The following is a 26,640-nucleotide window of genomic DNA, read 5'->3' as shown; positions in this document are numbered from 1 at the left end:
GAGACAGGGTAACTAAGGGCCGCTAGTGACTGGTACACAGTAAGTGCACACATGGGAGAAGAGTCAGACAGTCCAGTTCTAACCCAAAGCACAGGAGAACTGTGGGTAAGAGACAATGGCCAACAGAAAGGTGCAGAGACACAGAACACCTTCAGGAAGTAGGCAGGGTTCTGTTGGCAGCGCTGGAGATGCAGCTGGATGAGTCGCACCAAAAATTCATGAATGAAGACCTGTTCAGCCCAGGTCTCCTCAATATCTCATCATCTCTCTCTGCTCCCTCTTCTATTCTCTACCCCCTCTAGCTTCTCTTTAGGGTCTCACATAGCCCAGGCTGGCTATGAAATCCTAATCCTCCCGCTTCCTCCCAGGTGCTAAATTGTGTGCTACCAAGCCTGGCTTCTCTTTAACATCCAGGGTCACATCAAGAAACACCCTCCTTAAACACTGTAAAAACTGTGAAATCCAAATGCCAGAGGGTAAAGGCAGGTGAGTCAGTGCTGCAGTTTCACAGATGAAATGAGGGCGACAGCTTCTAGACTCGCTGAAAATCTGACCCAAGGGCTGTGGGCTGGCACTTCTCAAGCTCTGGACTGCTTCAGACAAGAACAGTGGACTCCTTAATCCATCAGCCGCTACCAAGGTCAACTCCTCCTCCCTGTCAGGGAGTGTGTGTTAAATTTTTGAACTCCTGAGATTAAGGCCAATTGCTACTAGGATTAAATTTATTTATAATTTAGCAACTCTAAGCAGATCAGGTGCAAATTATTAATTGATGAGCAGAAAGGTAAACGCTGGCTAGGGCAACCTGTACGTAAAACAGTAATCCGCCTAATTGTCAAGTGTGGGGTCCCATGATTAGGCACAAAAGCAACCTCTTTATCTTCCAGGTTTTTCCTCTACCATAGGGTAAAAACCTAATGAAGAGAGGAGGGTAATCCTAACATTTAGTAGGCTGAGGCAGGGGGACTGCTATGAGTTTGAAGCCAGCCTTGTTAGAGAGCAAGACAAGGATCCAAACAAACGGAAGAATCAATCCTACCTACTGAGGCGGCAGAAGTGTGGACACCGTATCAGCAAACAGCTTGTAAGCAAAGCAAAACTACTGTTTACTTAAGAGAAATGGCTTTAGGACTCTAACAAAAAAGTAATCTGACCTCTTTCTCTGTCCCAAATCCCTCGGACTTTGAAAGGGCAAGTGTGCCAATCTGGAACTCTTACAGATTCATTGGCTTCAGACTATCCCCAATGAGTTGGACTAAAGATTTCTGGATCTAAAAGGAATTAGGTCACTTTATTTTTTCAAGTGCTGCAAAATTCAAAAAACAATTTTAGGGTGCAGGAATGGGGTGGGGTAGCACCATTTAGCATATCATAAGAGGCGAGAAATATAATCTGTAACATTTAAATGTCTAAGAGAGGGAGAAAGAACACCTTAAAATCCCCCATCTGGATAGACCCTGAGCTGAAATCATACTCATCTGTGATAAGAAATGTTTGGGCCGTGACCGTGAGACTACGGATCCTGACCTTGGGTTTGACTGGAGAAAGCTTCCAGGTGCTCTATGAATGACAGGACACGTGCCATCAGTTGGCGAACTCTGGCGTGTGTCTGGCTTGGGAGACTCGTATAACTATCTCTGAAATCCCAACCCTCCTGTTTCCCTAAGAGGACTGCCTTAATCTGATCCACAATACTTTATTTTTTATTTTTATTTTATTTATTTATTTTCGAGACAGGGTTTCTCTGTAGCTTTTGGAGCCTGTCCTGGAACTAGCTCTTGTAGACCAGGCTGGCCTCGAACTCAGAGAGATCCGCCTGCCTCTGCCACCCAAGTGCTGGGATTAAAGGCGTGCAACACCGGCTACTTTTTTTATTTTTGAGACAGGGTCTCTCTATGTAGCCCTGGCTGTCCTGGAACTTTATGTAGATCAAGCTAGCCCCAAACTCACAGAGATCCTCCTGTACTTGCCTCCCAATACTTTTAGAAGCAAACATGTGAAAGACTTCTCAGTAACATCTCACGTGAGCATTTGTGGCCTAATAACAGAAACAGAGGAACCAAGTTAGGATGTGAATTCAGACATGCAGCTCATAGTACAGCTGTGAATCTCTGGGTGGCTGTGCCCTAGGAGCGACCATGCAGGCGACATCAACCCGAAGAGGGCGTGAACCCCAGCAGCTGCTCGATGGGTTTAAACCGCCACTCATCAGCCTCCAGCTCTTCCACCAAGCCAGCCAGCTTTTCCATCCGAGCAACTTGCTGATCTGTAAAGAGTCAGAAGGGGCAGAAAACAACAGGGCCATTTCCCATGAGATCGTCACCACTCACAAACGTGACCCCTGGTCTAGAACTTGTGGCTGGGCTTTCCCACTTGACATTTGGTAATGGGGTCTGACTTTATGTAGGTCTGAAGACCAGGAACGCTTCCAGCCATTCTCCATTCATCTGCACTGCTTCTCCCCTTTGCTTGCAGTGGTGGAGACTGAACCTGGGGTCGAGTGCTACCACTGAGCTGCATCAGCTTCCGTGAGTACTGCTCTTGATGTGTGTGCATACATGTGTGTGCATGTGTGTCAGGCACCTAGTGGTCAGAGGTTGGTATTGGTGTCTTCCTGAATCCACTCATTCTCATTATGTTTTATTATTTATGTGTATATGTGTATGTGTCTAAGAAGCCAGGAGAAGGTGTCATATCCCCTGGAACTAAAGTTACAGATGCTTGCCAGGCACCACGTGGGTCCTGGGAATGAAACCCAGGTCCTCTGGAAGAACAGCCAGTGCTCTTGATTGCTGAGGCATCTCTCCAGCCCCTTATCTGAATGTTTTTCTATTTTCTCCTGCTGTGTTAATCCATCAAGGTCCTCCATCCCTTTATCTCCCTTCAGGCTCAACCCTTTCCTTGACAAATCTGTTCTTTCTCTGAGTCTGGAAAGCTTTTTATATTAAAATAATTTTAAATGCAATATTAAGAAATACAGGTGTGACTCTCCTAGGTATATACTCTCCTTTTCCTAAGGGTCTCTTTCTAGAAATCTCTATGCTTAAATCTGTATCTTAATGTTTCCTGTCCGTTTCCCCCAAAAGAAAGCAGGGTTCTATTTCTGTATGGAAGTAGCTCCCTGTAGCAAGACTCTCAAATTCCTTAATAAACTCTCCCTGTCTTCATTTAAAAAAGTAAAAAAAAAAACACATGTAAGAGAAAGACAGACAGACATAAACACATACAGAGACGGGGGTGAGGGGAGACAGAGAAACAGATACAGTAAAGGGAGATACACACACAGAGATGGGGGAGGGCGGGAAAGAGAGAAGATTAAAAGTAGCAAGAAGCAAGGAGTGCTGGTTCAAGTACTTGGGAAGCGGAGGTAGAAGAATTGCTCAGAGTTCTAGGCCAGCCTGGACTACATAGTGAGTTCTAGAGTGAGAAAACAATAATAATAAAAATAATAAAGGAAAAAAAATACAGCTGGGTGGTGGCGGCACGTGCCTTTAATCCCAGAGGCAGAGGCAGGCAGATCTGAGTTCAAGGTCAGCCTGGTCTACAGAATGAGTTCCAGGACAGCCAGGGGTACACACAGAACCCTGTCTCAGAAAAAAAAAAAAATCAAAATTAACATCAACAAAAAACCAACAGCAAACAAAACAAAACCCCACTTTTAGAGGCTGGTTGAGCCCCAGTGGTGGAGCACATGGCCAGCAAGTGTCACGCTCGTCTGAGCCCTAGCACTGGAAAAGGACACTGCCCGTCATCACACTCTCAGTATACTCTAGATTCTAAAAAATGGAGGTAGACTTGGCGGCTATGTCTGTAACCCCAGCACTCAGGAGACACCTAAAAACAAAAACACAGTATAAACAGGTCCCTGCTCTCCAAGCCACAGGGATTCATTCAGAAGCTCCCATGGGTTTCTCCTAGGAGGAGTGGGCAGGAGGGGACATGGTTCCTGATCCATGATGGAGACTTGGTGAAGTGTACGTGTCACCGAGGGCTCAGAGCGTGGACAGGGCAGGTGCTGCACGGACACCAGGGCAGTAAGCAGTAAGAGGTCTCACAAAGGGTAGGTAAAGGAACAGAGGAGCAGGAAGCAGTGACTCCTGAAAGAACTGAACCAGGACTTCAAACCTCCATGGGGGTTTGTAATCTGGACAAGATCTTAAGAGTGTTCAATTCAGAAAGTCATTTAAACAGTTTGTGGCTTCTGTCACAGCACAGTGACCTTTCAGAACGTGTGCCCCTTGCTTCCCATGAACACGCGTTTGTAGGAAGGACAGCAGCTCATGCACTTACCATGCTTCACCTGTTTAAGCGTGGACGCCACCTGATAGCTAAACACCGACTCACAGAGGAACCTCTCAGAGCCGTCTACAAGAGAAAGGGCACAGGCGTTAGCTTTAATAAATTCTGGAAAAGCAAGCGAGCCTGCCCATTCTCCCGCTTCTACAGCTGAGGTCTAAGACGTCTCTGGTGTGAGCAGAGGGGTCCTTTTAGAACGCTGCTCCGCAAAGGCTGCTCTTCTATGGCTAGGATATTAAAAAGTCCTATTTGTTTGAGAGTTCAAAAATAGTGTTACAAAAACAAAAACAAGAAACCTTAGCCTGATGTCCCGGTCACCATTGCCCCCTTCCTGACCTGAACAGCAGGCAAACAAGGCAGCTGACACACCCAGCTATGTGGTACTTGTGTGACTTACGACAAAACTCCAATCACTTTTATTCTAAAGAAACAGAGCCAAGGGGAAAAGAGCTGTCGGCTTTTAATATATCAAATTGTATCACCATGACCATCACAAAACCCTGCTGGGAAACTTCATCCTATAAACACAAATTGTAGCCCTGACTTTCCGACTGAACCAAGCATGCAATTTGAATGACGATCAGGGAATGGTGCAAGCCCAGACCTTAGCACTGAGCTGGTGCCAAGACCTGCCAACAAGAAGGTGGCTAGCTCAGTCGTCGTGACACTCAGAGGGTGATTGGGAAACCTGACACTCGTCAGTGCAAAGGCTGATCCAGCAAAACACACATCCCCAAAGACACACAATTCACGTAGGAAAATTCCATGTTTTAAAGGGCAGCAAAACCCCCGGGGACAGGTGGTTCATTAGCAAAGTTCTCAAACAAACGGGAAGAGAGGACACAGCTGTCTCTCTCAAGGTAGCAGTTCACACTAGCGCTGCTAGATGTCAGCACTCACTCATCAGCCGGGGGATTGGTGTGTCACGGGGATTTAGCGACAGGGAGCAACCAACACATTCTGGCCTCCCGCTGAGTTTCACACAGACCTTTCTTTCCAAGTCCTGGTAGTCAAAGGGAAAAGCACAGCTACTGACTATGAATGGTGTGAACACACAACCAAAAAAGGCTTCCTGCTATGTCTATTAACTTCAAATTAGAGAGAGAGAGATCGAAATCACTGTTAGGTTGAGCAGTCTGTAAGTTCACGTTTCTTTCCCATTCCTGGCTTCTCATCTTTCTTTCTCGTGGTGCTGGGGTCAAGCCTAGAGCACTGCCTTCATGCCAGGTGTACTAACTGCTGCTCAGCTGCACCCCTTGCTTCTGACTGGTGTAAAGATCTAGACAAGCTGATGACATCATAATGCGTATCTGTAAGAGCAGAGAGCAGTGGATAACTCCAAATTCCACCCAGGGAAGGGAGTTTCGTGAACTTGGCACCAATGAAGCAGCTTATGATGTTCTTTTTTTTTTTTTAGATTTACTTATTATGTATACAACATTTTGCCTCCATGTATGCCTGCATGCCAGAAGAGGGCGCCAAATTTCATTACAGATGATTGTGAGCCACCATATGGTTGCTGGGAATTGAACTCAGGACCTTTGGAAGAGCAGCCAGTGCTCTTAACTGCTGAGCCATCTCTCAGGCCAGTTTGTGATGTTCTTGCAGGTAAACAACACACACACACACACACACACACACTGGCATCCTTCTTAAGAGCTCAAGTACAACTCAGGGTTTACTTTGCAAAGAGCAAAGCATAGAGAAGCAGAGCTGGCTTCCCAGGTGGTGTGATCCTGAACTGTGGGAAGTGGGCTGTAAGGATCAAGTGGCCCGTGGGAAAGCTCCTGGAAGTGCTGCCTCCCACTTTGAGAGCTTTTGTTCCTCACTCTCAAAGCCAACCTTGCTCTGTTCCCTTTTGTTTTAGAAAGTCCCACTCAATGCCCAGGCTGGTATGGAAGTCTCTAGGTAGCACAGGCTATCACTGAACTCACAGTCATTCTCCTGTCTCAGCCTCCTGAGTGTTGGGATTACCCGAATCCATCACTATAAATTATCACACTGGCCTATCTTTCTTGGTGATGAGGTCCAAGGCAAAAATATAGAAGCACAGTTTCCAAAAAAGGTGCCTGGGTACCCATACTTCAGGCCTGAGAGAGAATGCATCCTGCGCACGTGTAGCTTTGTGTTAACTACAAAGTCCACTGCTTCTTAAGCCACACCCTATCTGATGTAACATCTACCGATCTAAAGGTTGGGATTTCTCCAGCGGAGTCAGCCAGGTGACCTGCTTTCTATTTACAACCGTAATCAAAACACTGGGCAGCAGTGCATCAGGGTGAAAAAGTTCAGTAACGAGCCCACATCTAACACTAATTTCATTAAATTCAAGGCTACGGAAATTCATTTGAAGGGTATTACTTCACAGTAGGAAATGAGACAATCCGGGTGATTATAAACCAGCGGCCAGTGAGGTTCCTCAAACACAGCCACTTCTGGAGCCTCTCATTTGCTCCCTAATAACTGGGTGAGAACAATCTCAGCGGAGGGTAGGAGACTGTTAAAGCTTGCTTCGTACTGCTGTTAGCAGACAGCAGATGCACCAAAAAGTTAACGTGAGAGATTAACTACAGGTTGTTTGGATTTATTATCCTAGATTTAGGAGCAGGCAACATCAAGTTGAACCTGTTGGGATTCTTTTTTTTTTTTAAAGTATTTATTTATTTATTATGTATACAATATTCTGTCTGTGTGTATGCCTGATGGCCAGAAGAGGGCGCCAGACCTCTTTACAGATGGTTGTGAGCCACCATGTGGTTGCTGGGAATTGAACTCAGGACCTTTGGAAGAGCAGGCAACGCTCTTAACCACTGAGCCATCTCTCCAGCCCGAACCTGTTGGGATTCTGACACACACCCAACCTTGACTCCTAAAGCTTTTGTTCCTCACTCTCAAAGCCAACCTTGCTCTGTTCCGTTTTAGAAAGTCCCACTCAATGCCCAGGCTGGTATGGAAGTCTCTAGGTAGCATAGGCTATCACTGAACTCACAGTCATTCTCCTGTCTCAGCCTCCTGAGTGTTGGGATTACCCGAATCCATCACTATAGCTTGTTTCCACTTTCCTCTTCCATGACACTGATGTCTGAAAAATGGGCCTGGCACGCAGCTCAGTTGGTAAGGTACCTTATCTAGCAGGCACTACGCCTTGAGTTTAGTCCCCAACAGGGAAGAAGCCAGACATAGTAATATAGACCTGTAATCTCAGTACTTGGGAAGTAGGAGGAGGATAAGGAGTTCAAGGAGGTAGAGGTCAGTCTGGACTACACGAGACTCAAAAATAAACACAAGAACGAAGCAAAAAATGGTTTGATGCATGCATATTCACTGTACATCAGTGTCACCTCCAAATCTGACACCATTGTCAACGCACATTGAGGAGTGCTACAGAGAAGGATATGCACAGCCATATGTAAATACCATGCCATTTCCCGGAAGAGACCCGAGCACCTGATGACCTACCTCAGTGTCCATGGAGATGAGGCATGTGTGGAACAGAGGAGTGGCATTCATTGGAGGGGAGGTAAAGCAGAATCACACCCCAGCATATACTTGTGGGGTGATGGTGGACTTTTCAATTTTTATAATTTGACATTCATTCATTCATTCATTCATTCATGTATTGGAAGTTGTGGAGTGGTCGGTAGACAACTTTTGGGAGTCAGACCCCTCCTTCCACCATGAGACCCAGGGATTAAACCCGGGTGGTCAGGTGTGGTGGCAGGCACTTTTTACGCGGCGAAATGGTTCACCAGTCCTTTTTTCTATTCTCGATATTAAATGGTATGTCAGATCCTTGGTTTGGCCAAGTCAGTTGTTTTCCAGCCTGTCTTTCAGTGTAAGCAGTTTTTAAGACAACTGGGATGCAGGAGGCCACAACCGTGCACTTAAATCTAACGTATCTATTCTACCACTGACCCTGATCAACTCCCCATGAGGCAGTGAAAACGGCCAGACAGAAACCTCCCAGGACGCCAGCTAGGTCTAGCTTCATGACTTTTCCTTGAAGCAGTGTTAGACACTGATTCTCTTCTGCTCTATAAAGCTCACTAAGCAACTTAAGTGCCTTCAACTTGTCGTTTGTTCTGTGGGAAACTTTCTTGACACATCTCTGCTACAGAGAGTTAAAGTTGAGATTTACTTTTCGTGCCAAATATGGAGACAAAGCCTCTACTTCCAGTCAGACCTGGTGAGTATTAACACAAATAGAGGCAACAAAAGGCAAGGGCCGAAGTGCGCATGCCTGATCCACCATCTCCCAGATCACACATGGCTGGCTGCTTCACTACCAATCACAAGCAATCTACCCCAGAGCCTTATGGTGCTAGGCCTGTTTTTCTATCACAAATGATTCTTCTGTTTGTCCTGGCTTGCTAGACATGCAGCTGGGGCAAAGAATGCTTGCCTATCATGCATGAGGTCACTGGGTTCAATCTCCAACACTACAGGAAAAAAAACCAGTTATGGTGTTTGGCACTGTTTAACCTGAAACTGTTTTAAAGTATCTGATATAACTATAAATGATCACCCCCCAAAATCCAGGTCCAAATATAGTTGGTGCCTTTCTCAGAGACATCTTCTAATTGATTTAAAATATATCCATGCAAACCATGTAAGATTTAAATTTAAAAAGACCACTTTATAATTCAACACAAAAATGCTCGACTCAAGTGATTTTGAGCTCTTAATGGCTCAAAACATGTAAAAGCATTTGCCAATGTTTTTCAAGGATGGAAAGACTGCCTCATGAGAAGGCCCTGGACCCTGGTCAAAAACCAAAGATTCCTGTCCTAATCTAATCGAGGATCTCTACGGCGAACCCAGACACATGCATTTTATCTTTTTGGAAAAGAAAAAGGGTCTCGTTGTACAGCCCTGGTTGGCCTGAATTCACTGTGTAGACAAGACTGGCCTAGAATTCAGAGATTCACCTGCCAAGCAAGACATGCTCATTTTAAGTAAGTGTCTCTTGTGAGTTTGATGCTCCTTCAATGAATTACCAGTCTAGCTTAACATGAATCTGATGGATTCCAGTCGCCAGCACTGTTTCATGACCTATTTCTAGCCAGGCAGTCTGCAAGTGTGTGATAAGATGGTGGTTGCAAATCTGTCTCCAGTGCTATAAAAACCACGCAGTCACACAGCGATGTCCTGCCATGGGCTGGCCACAAGAGTCACCTTCACAGAGGTAAATGCATTGCCTTTTATTTCCCTTCGGGCCTGTCTGGTGGGGTTAATCTATCTGTAGATACTCACTAAAAAGAAAATACATCGAACAGGCTCCACAACAAGGCAACCTGGAGCTGGGCATTGGGCATGGAGAGGGCTCCTGGTACCAGTGCCAAACCTGGTCGAGTCACTCAAGGGCTTGAGCCCCGCACCCCGCTGCTTTACACTTCACGTGCACTAAAGGTCTGCAGCCGAGTGCTCAGCAAACACAGCGTGAGCTCACCTTCTAACATCTCTCCGGCTCCTTTAGGGTAGGTGAACAGAGCTTTCCGCGGCGGGGCAAGGTCTGAAACGCTGAAGCCAGAACCAGTGACAGAGCTCCCACTGACCCCGCCAGCTGACGACGAGGACGAGGAGGCAGCCATTCCCTCCAGCAGAATTCTCTCTTCACTAGAGGAAAAAGAAAACAGCAACTGGAAGGTGTATAAAAGTCAGGTTGATATATTTCATCCTAGCCCAGTACGGCCAGCTTTCCCCATCCTCTCTCCGAATATAGTTTTTTTTTTTTTTTTTTTTTTTTTATAATGTCACTTAGGTTTTGAAGTAAAAACATGTTTAAGAATAGCTTGTCAAGCTGGGTCTGGTGGGCCATGCCTTTAATCCCAGCACTCAGGAGGCAGAGGCAGGTGCCTACATCAGATCTCTGTGAGTCTGAGGCCAGCCTGGTCTATAAAACAAGTTCCAGGATATCCAGAGCTGTTCTACAGAGAAACCGTATCCAAAAAAAGAATTCCCCTTCCCACAAAAAAAAAAAAGATTAAAAAAAAAAAGAGTCCTAGTTTTTCCCATTAGCAAGTTGTACCATTTGAATTGAGTGTGGATGATTAATGAGTTATGAAGGGCGACATGTCAGTGCCAAGGCAGAAATGGACCCAAGGATAAATATTCCTGCTCCACAGGACAGTTTGTCTTGGGTACATCCTCACTAAGTCATACCAAGAAGTTCACTTATCAAGTTTTCCAAATAAGAGTCCAAAATAACATTGTGTTCTGTTCCCAAGGAAGGGAATCGGTTAGGAAATACATATTGGCACTTTCATTGAGAAACTGTTAACCGGTTCACCTAAATGCAATGCCTAAATCTAACACTTGATGGCGACCAAAAACTGGAACAAAATAATTCAGGAATGGATCTCAGAAATCACAGCTCTTTATGAACTGAGTATGTGTGGGCTTAGTCCTGTGCCATCATATCTGAAAACCCAGATTCCAGTGCTGACTTCCTACAAAACTTCAGAACAAGAACATGATCTCAGAAGCATATGAAGTCATTACACACACACACACACACACACACACACACACATTTTTGTTGTTGTTTTGGGTGACAGGGTTTCTTTATGTAGTCTTGGCTGTACTGAACTAGCACCAGAATGGCCTTGAACTCAGAGATCCACCTTCCTCTGCCTCCCAGTGTTTGGGATTAAAGGTGTGTGCTACTGTGGCCTGTCTACTGTAAATTTTAAAATGGTTACTACCATTTTGTTTATGCCATCTAGAACTTTCTGTCACCATGGACAGAAAAGGCGGCCGTGAGGCTCATGTGGCTATTACCATAACTGAAGAGCCATATGTCCACTTTTAAATGCTAAATACAATTTCAATAAAACCATGTGGCTCGTGGTCTCTCACCGGATAATGAATGGATTCTAGTACTTCAGTGAACAAATGACTTTACATGATAACAGTGATATGCACCAGTATGGAAAGTTCCAGATTTTCAGGAGGCTGAGGCAGGGGACAACATAGCCAGGAGTCTGTTTCAATAACAACAGACAATGGCTTATTTTCACATCACACAGGTTTTAACTATTTATTTATAAAGAAAGTCTGAACTAACTGTGTAGCTTGGTCTGCCCTGAATGAAACTCAAGGCCACGCCACTTCGTCAGTGTCCCAAGTGCTGGGATTACAGCCATGTGCTACCTTGTCTGGCTTATAAATGATCTTTAAAATGAATTTTCCAGGGTTGGGGATGTTTTTCAGTTAGTAGCGTGCTTGCCTAGTATGCAGGAAGCCCTGGGCCCAGTTCCTAGCACCATATAAACAAGGCATGGAGGAAAAGAAGAAAAATTCTAGCACCTGGGAGGCAGAGGTGCATAAGTTCATGTTCACCTTTGGTTCCAGGTCCGTCTGGGATACATTGGATCCCTCAAAAAAAACCAAACTGAAAACTAAAACAACAAACCGAACCAAAAAAACCAACAAACAAGCGAAAAACAGGGCTGGAAAGATGGCTCAGCGGTTAGGAGCATCATTGCCTGCTCTTCCAGAGGTCCTGAGTTCAATTCCCAGCAACCACATAGTGGCTCACAACCATCTGTAATGAGGTCTGGTGCCCTCTTCTGGCCTGCAGGCATACACACAGACATAACATTGTACACATAATAAATAAATAAATATTTAAAAAAAAAAAACAAAGCAGACAAACAAAAGCCCCAATGAAAACAGCTCCCCTCTGTTATGGTCAGAGAAAATTTTGCTGAATGGCTTTCACTCAAGCTCCCCCCTAGTTCTGGCATACTTGGGGAACAGAGCTCAGTGGTGGGGCACAGGCTTCCATCATCCGAGGCTCTAGTTTCAATTGAGAATGCTTAAAAAGTCAAAACTCATTTTTTGAAAACAAAAAAAATACTAGAGAATGCTACGTTCCTGTAAACCCTTTCTGTCCAAAGCATCAGGCTTCCTTCTGAGGAAAACTGTAAAGACGTCTGAGATGGTGCTGCTGTCTCCCAACGACATGGCAGTGACACGTGGTTGTCAGAGAAGCAGAGCTTGCTTTCTAGTTCCGCCATGTGGTCGGTCGCCCATAGGTTGCACTAAGGAACACTGACATGGAATAATGAATTAGACTATTATAAAGGCAAACTCATTAATAGCTTTCTCAACTTTTTAAAGAAAGTTTTGTTTTTAAATAGGCTCTCACTATGTAGCCCTGGCTGTCCTGTCCTAGAACTTGCTATGTAGTCTAGGTTGGCCTCAAACTCACAGAATTCTGCCTGCTTCTCAGTGCTGGTATCAAAGGTATGCCCACCATGCCCAGCTTAGTAATAATACTTTTAATTTTGCTCTTGGGTTACTTTCTGAACTGTACTTGTACGCATCAGGGCAAGCAATCTTTCGTGTGGGATGATTTCTAACTGCTCCTTTGCACCATACTGGCTCAAAACATAGCCTGGTAAAGTTTTAAGTGTTCCTTAAAAGAGACTTAAGTATTGATGTACCGGGTTCAAATCTCTAACTGGATTCCTGGGGGGATCAAATAAATCACGTAGACCATTCGGCCTCTCCCCCAGAGAGCAGCTCTGGATTTACTCCCCCCTAGCTCAGAGCAGAAACCCCTGAGAACTGTTTATTTTTCTCAATTAAGATTTTAAACTCTGATCTCTTCAACTTCCACCCTGATAATGTTCCATTTAGTTGTGAATGCTTTGTGTTTTGTATTTCGAGATCAGCTGCCTGACAGAGCACCCAAGCAGTGGCCAGCTAACTTCAAAGGCTAGCCACAGTGACTCTGTAACTGAAGGTCATCAAAGGAACTTCCTTTCGTCCTATTTTCTTCCCAATTCTCCAAACTACTATTGCTCCATATAAAAAATAGTCGGGGGGTGAAAAAAAGAGCTCGAAATCAGTGCAAGGTTAGCTTTAAATAAGCTGTCTTCTGCTGAGACGCAGAGACACACAAGTAAGATCCCTGGTTCTAAAGATTTGTTAAGGTTTTTTGTTTGTTTCTTCTCTTGCTGGTGCTGGAGGAGGAGCCAGGTCCTGTGAATGTTCCACAGGTTCCATCCTGAGCTACAACTCCAGTCTCTAGTTCTGAATGCCATCAGGAGTTAAGCTAACAACAAACCCTAGACTCTAAATGCTGAGCATAGGGATGAACTAAGTGATTAGTGTCATTCTAAGTAGCCACTCACTTAAGCATGTTCATAGCATGCTCACACAGCTCACAGGAACCACTGACTTCCTAAAGGTCACCTAATATCTGAAGCAATGGCTTGCTGATATGCTGTTGTGCACGAGAGTAAGCTAGCACAGTGACTGAGGGCTGACTGTGGGGGCGGAAGAGTTGGCTCAGAGGCGAAGAGTGCTTGCTGCTCTTGCAGGGGACTGGAGTTTGGTGGCTCACATTCACCTGCAACCCCAGCTCTGGGCGATCTGCTGTCTTCTAGCCTCCTTGGTCACACACACACACACACACACACACACACACACACACACACACACACAGAGATACACATGCAAATAAAAGTAAATAAATCATTAAACAATAATAAGCTATTAAAAACTGGCTGCCCCTGGGTATGGTGGCGCACGCCTTTAATCCCAGCACTACGGGAGGCAGAGGCAGGCGGATCTCTGTGAGATAGAAGACAGCCTGGTCTACTGAGTAAGTTCCAGGGACAGCCAAAGATACACAGAGGAGACCCTGTCTTGAAAAAACAAAACCAACCAACCAACCAATCTTGGCTTTGCTATCTGCTGTGTGACTGGACAAATCAAATCAGTTGGCTTTTTTCTTCCTTAGACGTCTCATCTGTAAAATGGAATCAATAATAGCGCCTACCTTATAGAAGTGTTACGAAGGTTAGATCAATACAGGGAAAGCAACTAGAACAGCTTCAGGCTTAGGAAAAACAATATCTTAAGAAGAAACAAAAACCAGTAATAAACACTGACACCTGCTTGTTTTTATTAATTTTTTTAGACTATTGCTTTGTAGCCCAGACCCTGTAGGGTTGGCCTACTGAGTGTTGGAATTAAGGCATGCACTATCACACCTAGTTTTCCTGATGCAGAGCCAAGTATTTCAGATTCTCTTTGACATAGCTACGTTGAGACTCCTGGAAGGGAAGGGTCTGTCTGCTGGGAAGGCTGACAGCCTTATCTGTGATGCACCTCACACATTCTACCTCTGGGCTACACCCTCAGTCGGCATGCTCACTTCTCATCTTGTTCTGCACCGGGTCTGCGAAGATGGCTCCATGGAGAAAGTGCTTGCACTGGAGGAGTTGGGGATTCCCGGACCTCACTTACCAGCTTTGCAGGTGTGGGAGCTGCCTGTAACCCCAGCACTGGGGTTAAAGATAAGCAACTCCCAATAGCAGGACGGGTAGCTAGATTAGTGGGAATGGACCCATTCTGGGTTCAGGGAAGTTATGAAAGCTATGGAAGAAGACATCAGACATAAGCTTAAAGGCTCTGCATGCATGGGCACACACACATGTAAAAATCTCGTCTGTGATCTTGGGTCTGGAGACATACAGTTCAGTGGTAGAGCATTTGCTTAGTATGTGGAAGGCAGTGGAAAGGATCCTGTCGAGTTGGAAAGCAGGACACAAATCGCTTATGTATCCTTATCACAATGTTCCCTGGACAAATGAATGATTTATAAATCATAGAACAGGAGCTGGCAGCTCAGTAGAGACTGCAGGGGACAGAGATGGTCGAAGTCACAAAGGTCAGTCCGTTCTGGTTGTTTTCACTGTGCGGAGTATACAATTTTGCTTCCCAGGAGGTTGCCAGGCCCATAAGAAACACTCAGTATAGTTTGCTGAATGCTGATAATTCTTGGAACTTGGGGCTGCTGACAGCAGAACAGCTCAGAGGAAAAGGAACATTTGTGGGACACAATATGGCTCAGTTAAATACTTACTTTGTGTTAAGACAGAAATGACCTTGCACTCATAAATTACTTTATGCTTCTTTTCTTTAAAAATATTTTATTTATTTATTATGTATACAATATTCTGTCTGTGTGTCTGCCTGCAGGCCAGAAGAGGGCATCAGATCTTATTTCAGATGCTTGTGAGCCACCACGTGGTTGCTGGGAATTGAACTCAGGACCTTTGGAAGAGCAGGCAATGCTCTTGACCGCTGAGTCATCTCTCCAGCCCCCTATGCTTATTTTCTTAAAAGCAAAGAAAACAAAACAAAATTTTGTTAAAATTAAGTCTTAGAACAAACCAGATACTTAAGTCGATCGGATCCAGTACGAAGGCTAATTATGACAACCGTTGTTGTCGGACCCACAGATCCTTCCAGTGTGTTCCACCTCAAAAGACGGTTATCATCTAAACCAAATAAAATAGAGGCAGCACCTCTGGGTGGAAAGAAGAACCGGGCCGGGGAGGAGTCGGCACACCAGACCTGGTTACGCTGACTCCACCCAATGCACGCTTCCAACCCAGCAACTGGGGAGGAAGCAGGGGGGGGGCTCGCGGCCGCCCCACTGCGCAGGCGCCAACCCTCCGCGCGCATGCTCAGTCGGCGGACAGTGCTTTGCACACGCCCGGCGCGGGAGAGCCTCCAGGGTCTCCTTCCACCCTCTGTTAGTCCTGGCAGGTAGGATCGTAGGGCTCAACGCCCCATCGAACCACCGAAGGTTCTGGAAGCCTTGGCTACTTACCTGAGTAGCTTGTGTACTTTGACTGAAAGCCCCGCCCTCTGGACCAAGAAGTGCAGCTTCGTTCACTACGACGTAGACGGTGGCGTGCGCATGCCTGCCCGCCCGCTCTGTGTGCGCCCGCCCCTGTGCCGGGGGCGGGGGGTGTCGAGGCTATCGCGCGTGCGCACCGAGGGCGTGGCCAGAGCTGGGCGGAGAGCGAGCTTTCGGGGAACACTTCCGGGTCACTCCCACCCTGTCACCTCGGGGGTTCTGGTTATCTTGCTGCTGCGGTGTTTTCTGGTACCTGCCTCTGGCGTAGGGGTCCTTTGTTTTCTCTTATAGTTTAGGACTTCCACTTCTCCCACGATAGTTACACGAAGACATATATGCCTCTCCTCCCAGTCTCCATGACACAGGGCTGGCTAGTCGGTTTCCGTCCTTGTGCGCAGTCTCTCTGCCCGGAGCTGCGCAGGAAAGGTAGATGAGTGTGCACCACAGCCACCTCGCTCTCAGGGCCCCAACTTTCCTGTCCAAAGGCTACTTTTGTTCCTAGGTGGGGAGGGTAGGCTAAAGGAATAGCCCACCAGGGTGTCATGTCGAGGCTGTTGATAATTGCATCCTCTCGTAAACGTTGACGTTCTGTGTTCTCAAAAGCACAACCCCTCGCCTTGGTTCTGTGCTGGCGGCTCCCGATTAGCGACTTGGCAGAGGGTTGGGCTTACAATGTTTTCTTTGGCACTTTTAAGTACATGGGCTTGAAGACCCAGCCGTCTGTGATGGGAACATGGGTTGGACTTAACCACCGCTAGTTCATAAGGGGCCTTTATTTCCCAACTATTGACTCGAGTGGTGACTAGGCATTTCGCTTTTCTCAGGAAGTGATGCAGCACTTGGTAGGGCAGCGACCTCCAGAAACTGTTCCTTCTCACGGATGTGTTGGTCTGAGACTGTGTTAAATCATATTTGAGTTGTACTTTGATAGGGAAATTAGATCTGATTGTTAGGTGTGCATGTCTAGCGCCTTTACACAAACTTAGCACTCTTCCGTGGATATTGTTTGAATGGCTCCTCATTTTGTTATTGTGTTGGATAGGAAGAACGAAGCACTTTGCCTATGGTTAGGTAGATGTCAAGACTGCACTCACCTTTAGGTTAAAGTAATCAGATACCTAAGTTCTCTCAAAGTCACTGGCAGGTTATATACTACTAATGCCTCTTATCGGAGGACTGATTACAAGTCACTGTCTAGAATGAGTCAGGGATGTAATAAATGATAGGAAATGCAGTCCTTGCCTTATAAGAGTTTACATGCAGCGGCAGGCCAATGAAAAGCAACAATATTCTTCTTAGGATGTGCTATGAATTACTGCCCAGTTATGTCCATTCAGGCATACATAATGGTCCATATAATGGAGGCTTTTAATTTAATGTTTTTTGTTTGTTTGTTTGTTTTTTGAGACAGGGTTTGTCTGTGTAGCTTTGGAGCCTATTCTGGAACTAGGTCTTGTTAACCAGGCTGCCCATGAACTCACAGAGATCCGCCTGTCTCTGCCTCCCGAGTGTTGGGATTAAAGGCATGTACCACCACCGCCCGGCTTAGTTATTTTATTCCATTTATTTATTTTGTCTGCGCCTGTGCTTCCTGGCTGCATGTTCAGAGGACAGCCTGCAGGAGTCAAGTTTTCTTCTTCTGCCACGTGGGTCATCAGCCTTGGGAGCAAGTGCCATTACCTGTTCAGTCATCCTACCCACATACGTTTTTATTTCTAATTAAAAAAAGGTAAAAAGATGGTTTGTCTTTTTCAGGACTTTACTAGAGCATCCTTTGGAGAAAGTGTCATGGATGTTCTCCGCCCACAGATTATAACACTCGATGGACGGAATTACAGGAAGAATCCCATCCAGGAAAAGAACTATCACCATGAAGAAGATGAGGGTTTCTATCAAGGTAACTCTAGTTGCTCTTAGGCCAGATGAGAAGTATTTGTACTGTATGTTCTTGTACTGTAGGGGCAGTTCTTTGTTTCTTGCTGTTCAGTGATCCTGACAAAGCTGCTCTCAAATGAGCCGTTCTTGGTTGCATTTCATAAGTCAAGACATATTTCATCTTGTACAGAGGCTTAAATGCAACGAGGAGTAATTTTACTCATTATTATTTTTAGAGGTGTGTGTGTGTGTGTGTGTGTGTGTGCACGTGTGCATGCGTGCACTTACGTAGATATGATCAAGGGTGTCCAAAGAAGCCTGAAGAGGGTGCTGGATCTCCTGGAGCTGGAGTTACAGGTGGTTGTGAGCTGCCCAGTGTGGGGTGCTGGGAACTGAACGCAGGTCATTTGCAAGAGCATCAAGGGCTCCTAGCTGCAGAGCCCCTGTGTGAAGAAATTGCAGTTAGTTATTAGTACTAACTTTTAATATTCTGGGTCAAAGCCGGGCAGTGGTGGCGCACGCCTTTAATCCCAGCACTTGGGAGTCCGAGGCAGGCGGATCTCTGTGAGTTCGAGACCAGCCTGGTCTACAAGAGCTAGTTCCAGGACAGGCTCCAAAACCACAGAGAAACCCTGTCTCGAAAAAAAAAATATTCTGGGTCAAAATTGAATCTCTTTGCCTGTGAAAGAACATGAATGAGTGAATGAATAAATGAATGACCGAATGAGTGAATAAATAGATGAATTATTTTTGAGACAGGGTTTCTCTGTGTATCTCTGGCTGTCCTGGAACTCTGTAAACTCAGAGATCCACCTGCCTCTGCCTCCTGAGTGTTGAGATTAAAGGTGTGCACTACCATGGCCCATCATTTTTTGTTTTGTTTTGCTTTTTTTTTTTTTTTTTGAGACAGAGTCTCTTTATCCTGTAGATCTGGCTGTCATGGAATCACTGTAGAACAGGCTGGCATTGAACTAATAGAGATTTCCCTGCCTCTGCCTCCTGAGTGCCGGGATTAAAGGTGTGCACCACCATGCCTGGCTAAGAATATCAGCAATTGAATAAACGTGTGCAGACTTTAGTTCAGATTCAGATAATGTTAACTGTTGTTCTTTTCTTTCTTCCTGGTAGTCATGCATTGACAGTCCCAGAGACCCAACTAACTTTATTTTACATATGGTAACCTTGTAAGTAGAAATAAATAGTTGAGGTGGGTAATAAACATTTTCAGGGCAATGGCCATGTGGTTTGGTTTAGAGCAGGGCCTTTCAGTTCTTTGCAGTTGCCCCTTTTTGGTTCCTAAGGATTTCTACCATACCTTAACTTTGGGGGTCACTTTCCCCGTGATCTTTCTTACAGTGTGTTGTCAGCCTTGAGCCTTGGGCTCCTCTTTTTCATTCTTACTCTTTTTGTGTGTCTCTCTCAATATCCTTACTATATAACTCAGGCTGATACTCTTCCTGCCTTGGCCTCCCGGCCTCAGCCTGGAATTCCTTCAGGCCTAAGGCCTGGCCTCTCTTTTCTCTATGTTGAGATTTTAAGGAATAAATTCTCTTAGTATCATCCTTATTTATTAATAATTTATTAAAGTAATTCTGTGCTCTAATACTAAAAAGTATTAGATTTTAAAAGGCTGAGTTTATATTATGTGAACTTCATCTGAATAGAATAATAGTAAAACATGTTGTTTAGGCATCCTGACTCTTTTTTTTTTTTTTTTTGGTTTTTCAAGACTGGGTTTCTCTGTAGCTTTGGAGCCTGTCCTGTAGACCAGGCTGGCCTCGAACTCACAGAGATCCCCCTGCATCTGCCTCTCGAGTGCTGGGATTAAAGGAGTGCAGCACCACTGCCCAGTCGGCATCTTGACTCTCTAAGAGGAAACATCTAAATATTGATATGTATGTACTGCCTTCCCAAGGTTCTGAGATGAAGGATTTACAATAGCCACCATGTTCTTTTTATTCTTTATTTCTTCTATGAGCGGACAAGGGGGGACACTAAAGCAGTAGTCAGTCAAGCTGCTCCTCGCACCTGTTCTTGTCTTAAACCCCCGAGAGTGATTGGCAGAGGGGAGGAGGCTGCTTTCCATTGAGCGGCAGCGTTCAGAGATGTTATGGTTTCTTTGCAGACTCCATGGAATATTCTGATGAGCCCTGTGATGCCTATGAGGTACAGCAGATCCCTCAAGGATTCCGGGCCACTGTCAGTGCCCCTAGCCTGCTCTACAAGTGAGTGAGTTCCCATCAGCTTCAGGGGACAGTACTTCCAGGGAACCCAGCAGGAAGCCAGCTCTTGAGTCTTTCACACTTACTGTGCTGCTTGATTCCTGATGATGAAAGAGTTTAGTATTTTGAGTCCTGAAATGTCAGAGGACTGATTACAGAGTAATCTAATCATTCTCTGTTTATTGCCACATCCTGTTGACTTTCACTTTAAAATGTCCTTTGGACCTACCGTTTATCTTCACGGCTACCTCTTTTTTCCTATGGATTTCTTTTTTTAAAAGAAATATTTATCTAATATGTCTGTGTGAATGTTTACATGTATGTATGTACACTGCCTATGTGTCTGGTGCCCAAAGAGCATAGAGGAATTTATTCAATCCTCTGGAACTGGAGTTAATAGGTAGCGGTGAGCCACATGGTGTGGATTCTCTCAACTGAACCTGGGTCCTCTGCAAGAGCTGCAAGGGCTTCTGTGGAATTCTTAAAATAACTGCAACAGTCTCTCCACACTCCAGCTCTCTGCGTAGTCCTTCACACTGAAAGTGGAATGATTTAAAACCATGTTTTTGAGATTTGTTTTTATGTGAGTTGTTGTCTTGCCTGCATGTATGTCTGTTCACCATGTGTATGCAGTGCCTGTGGAGGCCACAAGAGGTCACTGTATTCCCTGGAACTGGAGTTCCTAGCCTCCATATGAGGGCTAGAAATTCTAAGCCCAGTCCTCTGGAAGAGCAGTCAGTGCTTTTAACTACTGAGCTATTTCTCCAGCTCCCCACCTCCCCTTTAATTTTTTTCTTTTTTGAGACATGGTCTTGCTTTATTGTTAAGGCTGTCATGGAACTCCTGCCTCAGCCTTTCATTTACTGAGATGATAGATGTCCATCACCTCACCTGGCTTGGAATGATCTTTTTAAAAGGAAAATCTGATTATTTTACCACTTCTGCTTAAAATCCACCTGTGGGGGCTTGCGAGATGGCTCAGCAGGTAAGGGCACTCACCGTGCAAGCCTGGCAACCTGAGTTTCATCCCTGGAACCTTTGTGGAGATGGAAGGTGGTAACCAACCTCACAAAGTTCTTCTTTGGTCTCCATGCATCGTGCTGTGGTGGGCGACCCCACATATGTGATTGTGTATACACATGACACACTAGTAATGCATTTAAAAAACTTGTCAGATGGAATTCTGGTTCCTTAAAGCAGTGGCCAAAGTCATGAATATGCCCTTAGCTGATTCTGCATTTTGTTTTCTTTTCCTTTTGCTTTAGGTCTTTCTCTGCCTTGTTCTTAAGGTTAGAACACCCACCTGGTATTTTTAGTTCCTCATATGTGCTGTGGTTTTTTTCATCCTTTGAGTTCATGTGTGTGCTATGCCCTTTGCCTCCGTCTTTTTCTTTCTCACCTGGTTATATTCTCCTTCCTAGAGAAGCTTGCTTTGATCCCAGCCATCCCTGCCAATCACTGATTATCCTGCTGTATGTGTTTGTAATGCCTCTGCATGTGGTTTGTGGTGTTTATCATAGTCTGTGTTTGTATGGGATGCTTCTAGAAGGCAGGGATTTGTCTGTTCCATTAATCTTCAGTGCCTGCCAAGACTGGCGTGCTTTTTCGAGGATTACTGTTGTGAGTTGCTTATGTACTCTGCGGTGACTTCCGCATGTGCTTATGTGCATGCTCTCTCTTGGTCTCCCCCTTGTTAACCACTAATAGAATGTTGTCAGAAGCTCACTGCCTCGGAAGATCAAGTGGTCTAAAAAGTCCATGAGTCTTTGCTGTTTTTTGTTATATTGGATGAGTTAGGTCCACTCAGGGAGGAGAGCTACAAATATGAACTCAAATGCGTTTGAAGGCTAATAGTTTCATCCTTGAGAACATTCTGAAATACCTACTGTGGATAAAATTCTCTTTGAATGTAGCCAATGGGAAGCCAAAGTTAACCCTGACAGCTTACTTATTCTGTTCCTAGGCTCTGATGACATTTTCTCCTAGAAGATATGATTTCAGAATGACGTGACTCAGCTTCCTGAAAAACAAAATGAGTGTAACATGTGTTAGTGTACATAGGTCTACTGCTGATGTATGTAAAAATTCCTTAAATGTCTAATTCTGATGATGGACTTTTGAATTCTGTAGACTCCTAAGTTCTTGTGTTCCTGATGAACATATGGGTACTAGATTAGATGTTGGTCCTAATTAGTAGATACCATTGGCTGAGAAGTCTTCCCCCTGAGCCCCTACCCTCTTCTTTCTTTCCTTTCTTCTTCCCCCAACCTGGAACTTGCAGTCTGCCTGCTTCAGTTTCCCAACTGCTGAGATTACAGGTATGCACCACATACCTGCTGGAAGATTAGTCGGTAGTAGATGGCTAAAGCTGGGAGGGAATGGTGGGGTTGTGATGAGTTAGTCTCATTTGCAGGGGAGTGTTGAAAGTTGTCTCCACTCTGGTTGCTGTGAGTCATCAGATTGTCAGTATCTCAGAACCTGGCCATTCACAAACACATACAGTATATAATATGTATAGTGATAATATAATATTATAATATATATTTGCGGTGAAATCTCTTAAACAATGTGTGCTGTGCTTAATTTAGGGTTACATGTTTACTTCCTGTTTTTCCTCTTTTCTCCCCCCCCCCCCCCCCCGCGCCTGCGCGCGCGCGTGTGTGTGTGTGTGTGTGTGTGTGTGTGTGTGTGTGTGTGTATCGCAGGCTAGTCTTGAACTAGTGATCTTCCTTCCTCAGCCTCCTGAATTCTGATTCCAGATCTTACCAAGCATGGTTCTTCTGTGTTCTACAGACTATCTGAATGGTATTCCTGATCTCTTTTCCGAGCCCTTTACCGTTTGTGGTGTTTTGAATGAGAATAGTCCCCATAGACTCCTGTATTTGAATGTCTGGATCTCAGTCAGTGGATTGTTTAGGAAGGATTAGGAGGTGTGACCTTGTTGAGGAGATGTGTCACTGGGTGTGGGCTTTGGGATTTCAAAATCCACAGCAGGCCCAGTCTCACTTACGCTCTGCCTTGTATTTGTGAGCTCTTAGCCACTGCTGTCAGACAGTGCCCTGCCTGCTGCTGCCATGGGTCTTCTGGTTACACACTGAGTCAGTGATCCCCTTTGCCTGTGAGTGAAGAGAGCTTGCTCTGTGAAGCCTGGTGACTTACACTACTAATACTGCACTTTTATTGAAGTGTCTTTCTCTTAGGGAGTGTCTCTGGCTGTATGCAACTTAAACATGTATTTTTTTTTCCGTATTATAGGCACATAGTTGGAAAGAGAGGGGATACCAAGAAGAAAATAGAAATGGAGACGAAAACATCTATTAACATTCCTAAACCTGGACAAGAAGGACAAATTGGTGAGACTTAGACATCATTTATGTTTGCACTTAGTTTGTATTTTTTTTTCTTTTTTGAGACAGGGTCTCTCTGTAGCTTTGGAGCCTGTCCTGGAGCTCACTCTGTAGACCAGGCTGGCCTCAAACTCGCAAAGATATGCCTGTCTCTGCCTCCTGAGTGCTGGGATTAAAAGCGTGCACCACCAGTACATGGCACGCTTAGTTCTTTTTATTTATTTTTTTACAGATGTGCAGAAACACACCCAGTCTCCACATTTTTAAAAATATTTATTTATTTATTTATTTATTATGTATACAATATTCTGTCTGTGTGTATGCCTTCAGGCCAGAAGAGGGCACCAGACCCCATTACAGATGGTTGTGAGCCACTATGTGGTTGCTGGGAATTGAACTCAGGACCTTTGGAAGAGTAGGCAATGCCCTTAACCTCTAAGTCATCTCTCCAGCACCATCCTTCACATTTTTTAAATTAAATTATTTAGTGTGTGTATGTCTGTGTGTGGGTACATAGTGCCATGACACATATATGGAGGTCAGAGGACAATGTACAGGAGTTGGTTCTCTCCTTCCAGTAGGCAGGTTCTGGGGATTGAATTTAGGTTGTCAGGCTTGACAACAGTAAGTGCCTTTATCCATTGAACCATCTCAGTGATCCTCCCCAAACCCCTCTCTTTTTAGTCAGGGTACCCAGACTGGCCTTAAATTCATTATGTAGGTGAGGCTGGCCTTGAACTCCTGATCCTTCTATCACTATCTCCCAAATGCTTGGGTTGCAGTCCTGGCTCAGATACTTGGGCAAGAGAGAGGGGGTGAGAGAGAGAGACACGGGTGACCATGTTCTTATGTGTGCGTGTTGTTCACGTGTTCCTGTAGGTGTGCATGCATCTCTGCATGTGGAAGTCAGAGGTTGGTATTAAGTGTCTTTCTTCCTCAGTTGATCTCCATCTTAATTATTTATCTGTGTGTTTATTTTAAAGATAGGGTCTCTCACTGAACCTGAAACTGCTGATTTGGCTAAACCCTGGCCAACGAACCCCAGGGTCTGTTTCCACTTCTAAACACTGGAGTTACAGATGTGCTTTCCACATCTGGGGGCCAAACTCAGGTCTTAGTGCTTGTGCTGTAAGCCCTTTTCTGACCTTCCCACCCCCAGATACTTTATTTTCAAATTTATTCTGTTGACATCGAATTCACTAGCAGTTTCTTCGCCTTGGTGATCCCTAGAGATGATAGTATCAGATGACGTCTACCTGTCAAGCACTTGTGGGTTCTTGAGCCTCTTAATGTTTTCTTTCCTTTGCTTGCAGTGATTACTGGTCAGCATCGAAATGGCGTGATTTCAGCCCGAACTCGGATTGACGTTCTTCTGGACACGTTTAGAAGGAGGCAGCCCTTCACTCACTTCCTGTCCTTCTTCCTCAGTGAAGTTGAAGTGCAGGAAAGATTTCTGAAGTTCCAGGAGGAAGTGCTGGAGAAGTGCTCCATGGTAAGTAGAAAACAAAATCAAAAATTTTCTTAAACAGCATGAAATGGTTCATAATTCAAACAGGAACATAGACATACCTCCCCATAGGTTTTGATATAAGATGTGGAGCATCGCTCTAAAGATTTATCTCTCTCTGTCTGTCTGTCTATCTGTCTATTTATTTATTTATGTATGTGTGTGCGTGTGGTCTACCCGCCCTTGTGGAGGTTAGATGTCCTCCCTCTTTCCTGTTCTCCAGCTTCTATTTTGAGACATGGTCTGTCATTGAACCTACAGCTTGCCATTTGGCAGTGCTGGCTGGTCAGCTAGCCCCTGGGATCCTTCTGTCGCTGCACCCCCCCCCCATACTGAAGATACAGATAGCTGCCATGGCACCTGGCTTTTCTGTGGGTGCTGGGAATCTGAAACTGGATCCTCTTGCTTGTGCAGTAAGCACTTTACCTACTGAGCCATCTCCCCAATCCTCTAGTCTTTTTAATTTCCGGTTATTTTATGTATACACGAGTTTTGCCTACATGTAGTCCGTGTGGCATGTGTTGCTTGGTGTCTGAGGCCAGAAAAGGACATGGGATCTTCTGGGACTGGATTGCTATGCGGCTGAGGATGACTTTGAATTCTGATTCTTCCTGCCAACACTTCCCAAATACTGGAATTGCAGATGCATACCATCATGCCTGCAGAGAAGGCTGTTTCTGTGTATACAGTGTTCCACACCACCAAGCCTTTTGGGTGGCAGGATGAAGGAAGTACCATTATCTGCTGATCTTCTGCCTCCAGGCAGTTGTGTGGTAAAGACAAATTGGTGTATAGAATTGTAGGGCTGGACAGATGGCTCAAAGGTGAAGAGTATTTACTGCTTTTCCAGAAGACCTGGGTTAGTTCTCAGCATCCATCTGGTGGTTCAGAACTGCCTATAACTCCAGTTCTAGGAGATGCAATGTCCTCTTCTGACCTCTGTGGGCACCAGGTATACATGTAGTACCCACACACTTATACACATCAAAAAGAAAAATAAATCTGCCTCCATAATGGTTATATAACAGTGAATTTTTTATTTTTTATTTTTTTTTGGCTTTTTGAGACAGGGTTTCTCTATAGCTTTGGAGCCTGTCCGGGAACTAGCTCTTGTAGACCATGTCAGCCTCAGAGATTTACCTGCCTCTGCCTCCTGAGTGCTGGGATTAAAGGCATGAACTACCACCGCCCAGCAGTAACAGTGAAATTCTTGTGACTAGGATAACAGATGAATAAACTTTAGAAAGGCATGGTGGTGCATGCTTGAAATCTGAGCATTCCAGGCTGAGGTAAGAGAATCTAGAGTTCAAGGTCAGTCTAGGATAAATAGTCATTTATTATTACAATACAGGAGTTCCCACAGCACTTACTTTTTTTTTTTTTTTTTTTTTTTTTTTGGTTTTTTAAGACAGAATTTCTTTGTAGCTATGGAGTCAGTCCTGGACCTAGCTTTTGTAGACCAGCTGGCCTCGAACTCACAGAGATCTGCCTGACTCAGCCTCCCCTCCTTTTTTTTTTTTTAAAGATTTACTTATAATGTACACAGTGTTCTGTCTGCAGGCCAGAAGAAGGTACCAGATCTCATTATAGATGGTTGTGAGCCACCATATTGCAGCTGGGAATTGAACCAGGACCTCTGGAAGAGCAGCCAGAGCTCTTAACTGCTGAGCAATCTGTCCAGCCCCCAATAGTGAGACTTTTTAAAAAACAAAAGCAAAAGCAGAGTTA

At 44.9% G+C, this 26,640-nt stretch overlaps 2 protein-coding genes across 6 annotated transcripts in view; one reads left to right on the top strand and one right to left on the bottom strand.

Moving 5' to 3' along the window:
• Positions 1-1,270: 1,270 nt before the first annotated feature.
• Positions 1,271-16,059, bottom strand: Anapc16 (anaphase promoting complex subunit 16). Its single transcript, XM_050140123.1, has 4 exons — positions 15,932-16,059; positions 9,746-9,912; positions 4,291-4,365; positions 1,271-2,266 (listed from the first exon to the last, which is right to left on the bottom strand). Exons 2-4 carry the CDS (start codon positions 9,885-9,887, stop codon positions 2,151-2,153), a joined length of 333 nt encoding a protein of 110 aa, XP_049996080.1. The 5' UTR covers positions 9,888-9,912; positions 15,932-16,059; the 3' UTR covers positions 1,271-2,150.
• The window catches only part of Ascc1 (activating signal cointegrator 1 complex subunit 1), an 87,985-nt gene continuing 77,070 nt past the window's right edge, over positions 15,726-26,640 (top strand). Inside the window, exons 1-5 of one of the 5 annotated variants that reach the window (XM_050140046.1) lie at positions 15,726-15,867; positions 17,717-17,858; positions 19,962-20,061; positions 23,314-23,411; positions 24,719-24,897. In XM_050140046.1, the coding sequence (XP_049996003.1) occupies positions 17,750-17,858; positions 19,962-20,061; positions 23,314-23,411; positions 24,719-24,897 (486 nt within the window). In that variant the 5' untranslated portion in view covers positions 15,726-15,867; positions 17,717-17,749. Of the gene's footprint in view, positions 15,868-16,021; positions 16,388-17,716; positions 17,859-19,961; positions 20,062-23,313; positions 23,412-24,718; positions 24,898-26,640 lie in introns of those variants that run through there. The other 4 variants (XM_050140034.1, XM_050140026.1, XM_050140054.1 and 1 more) reach the window with 4 other exon arrangements.

The sequence above is a fragment of the Alexandromys fortis genome, unplaced genomic scaffold (assembly GCF_014885135.2).
Source record: "Alexandromys fortis isolate MF-2015 unplaced genomic scaffold, M_Fortis_MF-2015_v1.1 scaffold_9, whole genome shotgun sequence".
Taxonomy (NCBI): Eukaryota; Metazoa; Chordata; class Mammalia; order Rodentia; family Cricetidae; genus Alexandromys; species Alexandromys fortis.
The sequence above is the reverse complement of the archived record's forward strand: the minus strand, read 5'-3'. Positions and strand labels throughout refer to the sequence as shown.

What these genes read in the sequence shown, in the direction of transcription:
- Anapc16 (XM_050140123.1), bottom strand. Translation starts at nt 9,887, where the DNA reads ATGGCTGCCTCCTCGTCCTCGTCGTCAGCTGGCGGGGTCAGTGGGAGC. An exon ending in AGCCGGAGAGATGTTAGAAG is followed by an intron (nt 4,366 to 9,745) that starts GTGAGCTCACGC and finishes TTTCTCTTGTAG; the next exon opens with ACGGCTCTGAGAGGTTCCTC. An exon ending in GCTTAAACAGGTGAAGCATG is followed by an intron (nt 2,267 to 4,290) that starts GTAAGTGCATGA and finishes GACTCTTTACAG; the next exon opens with ATCAGCAAGTTGCTCGGATG.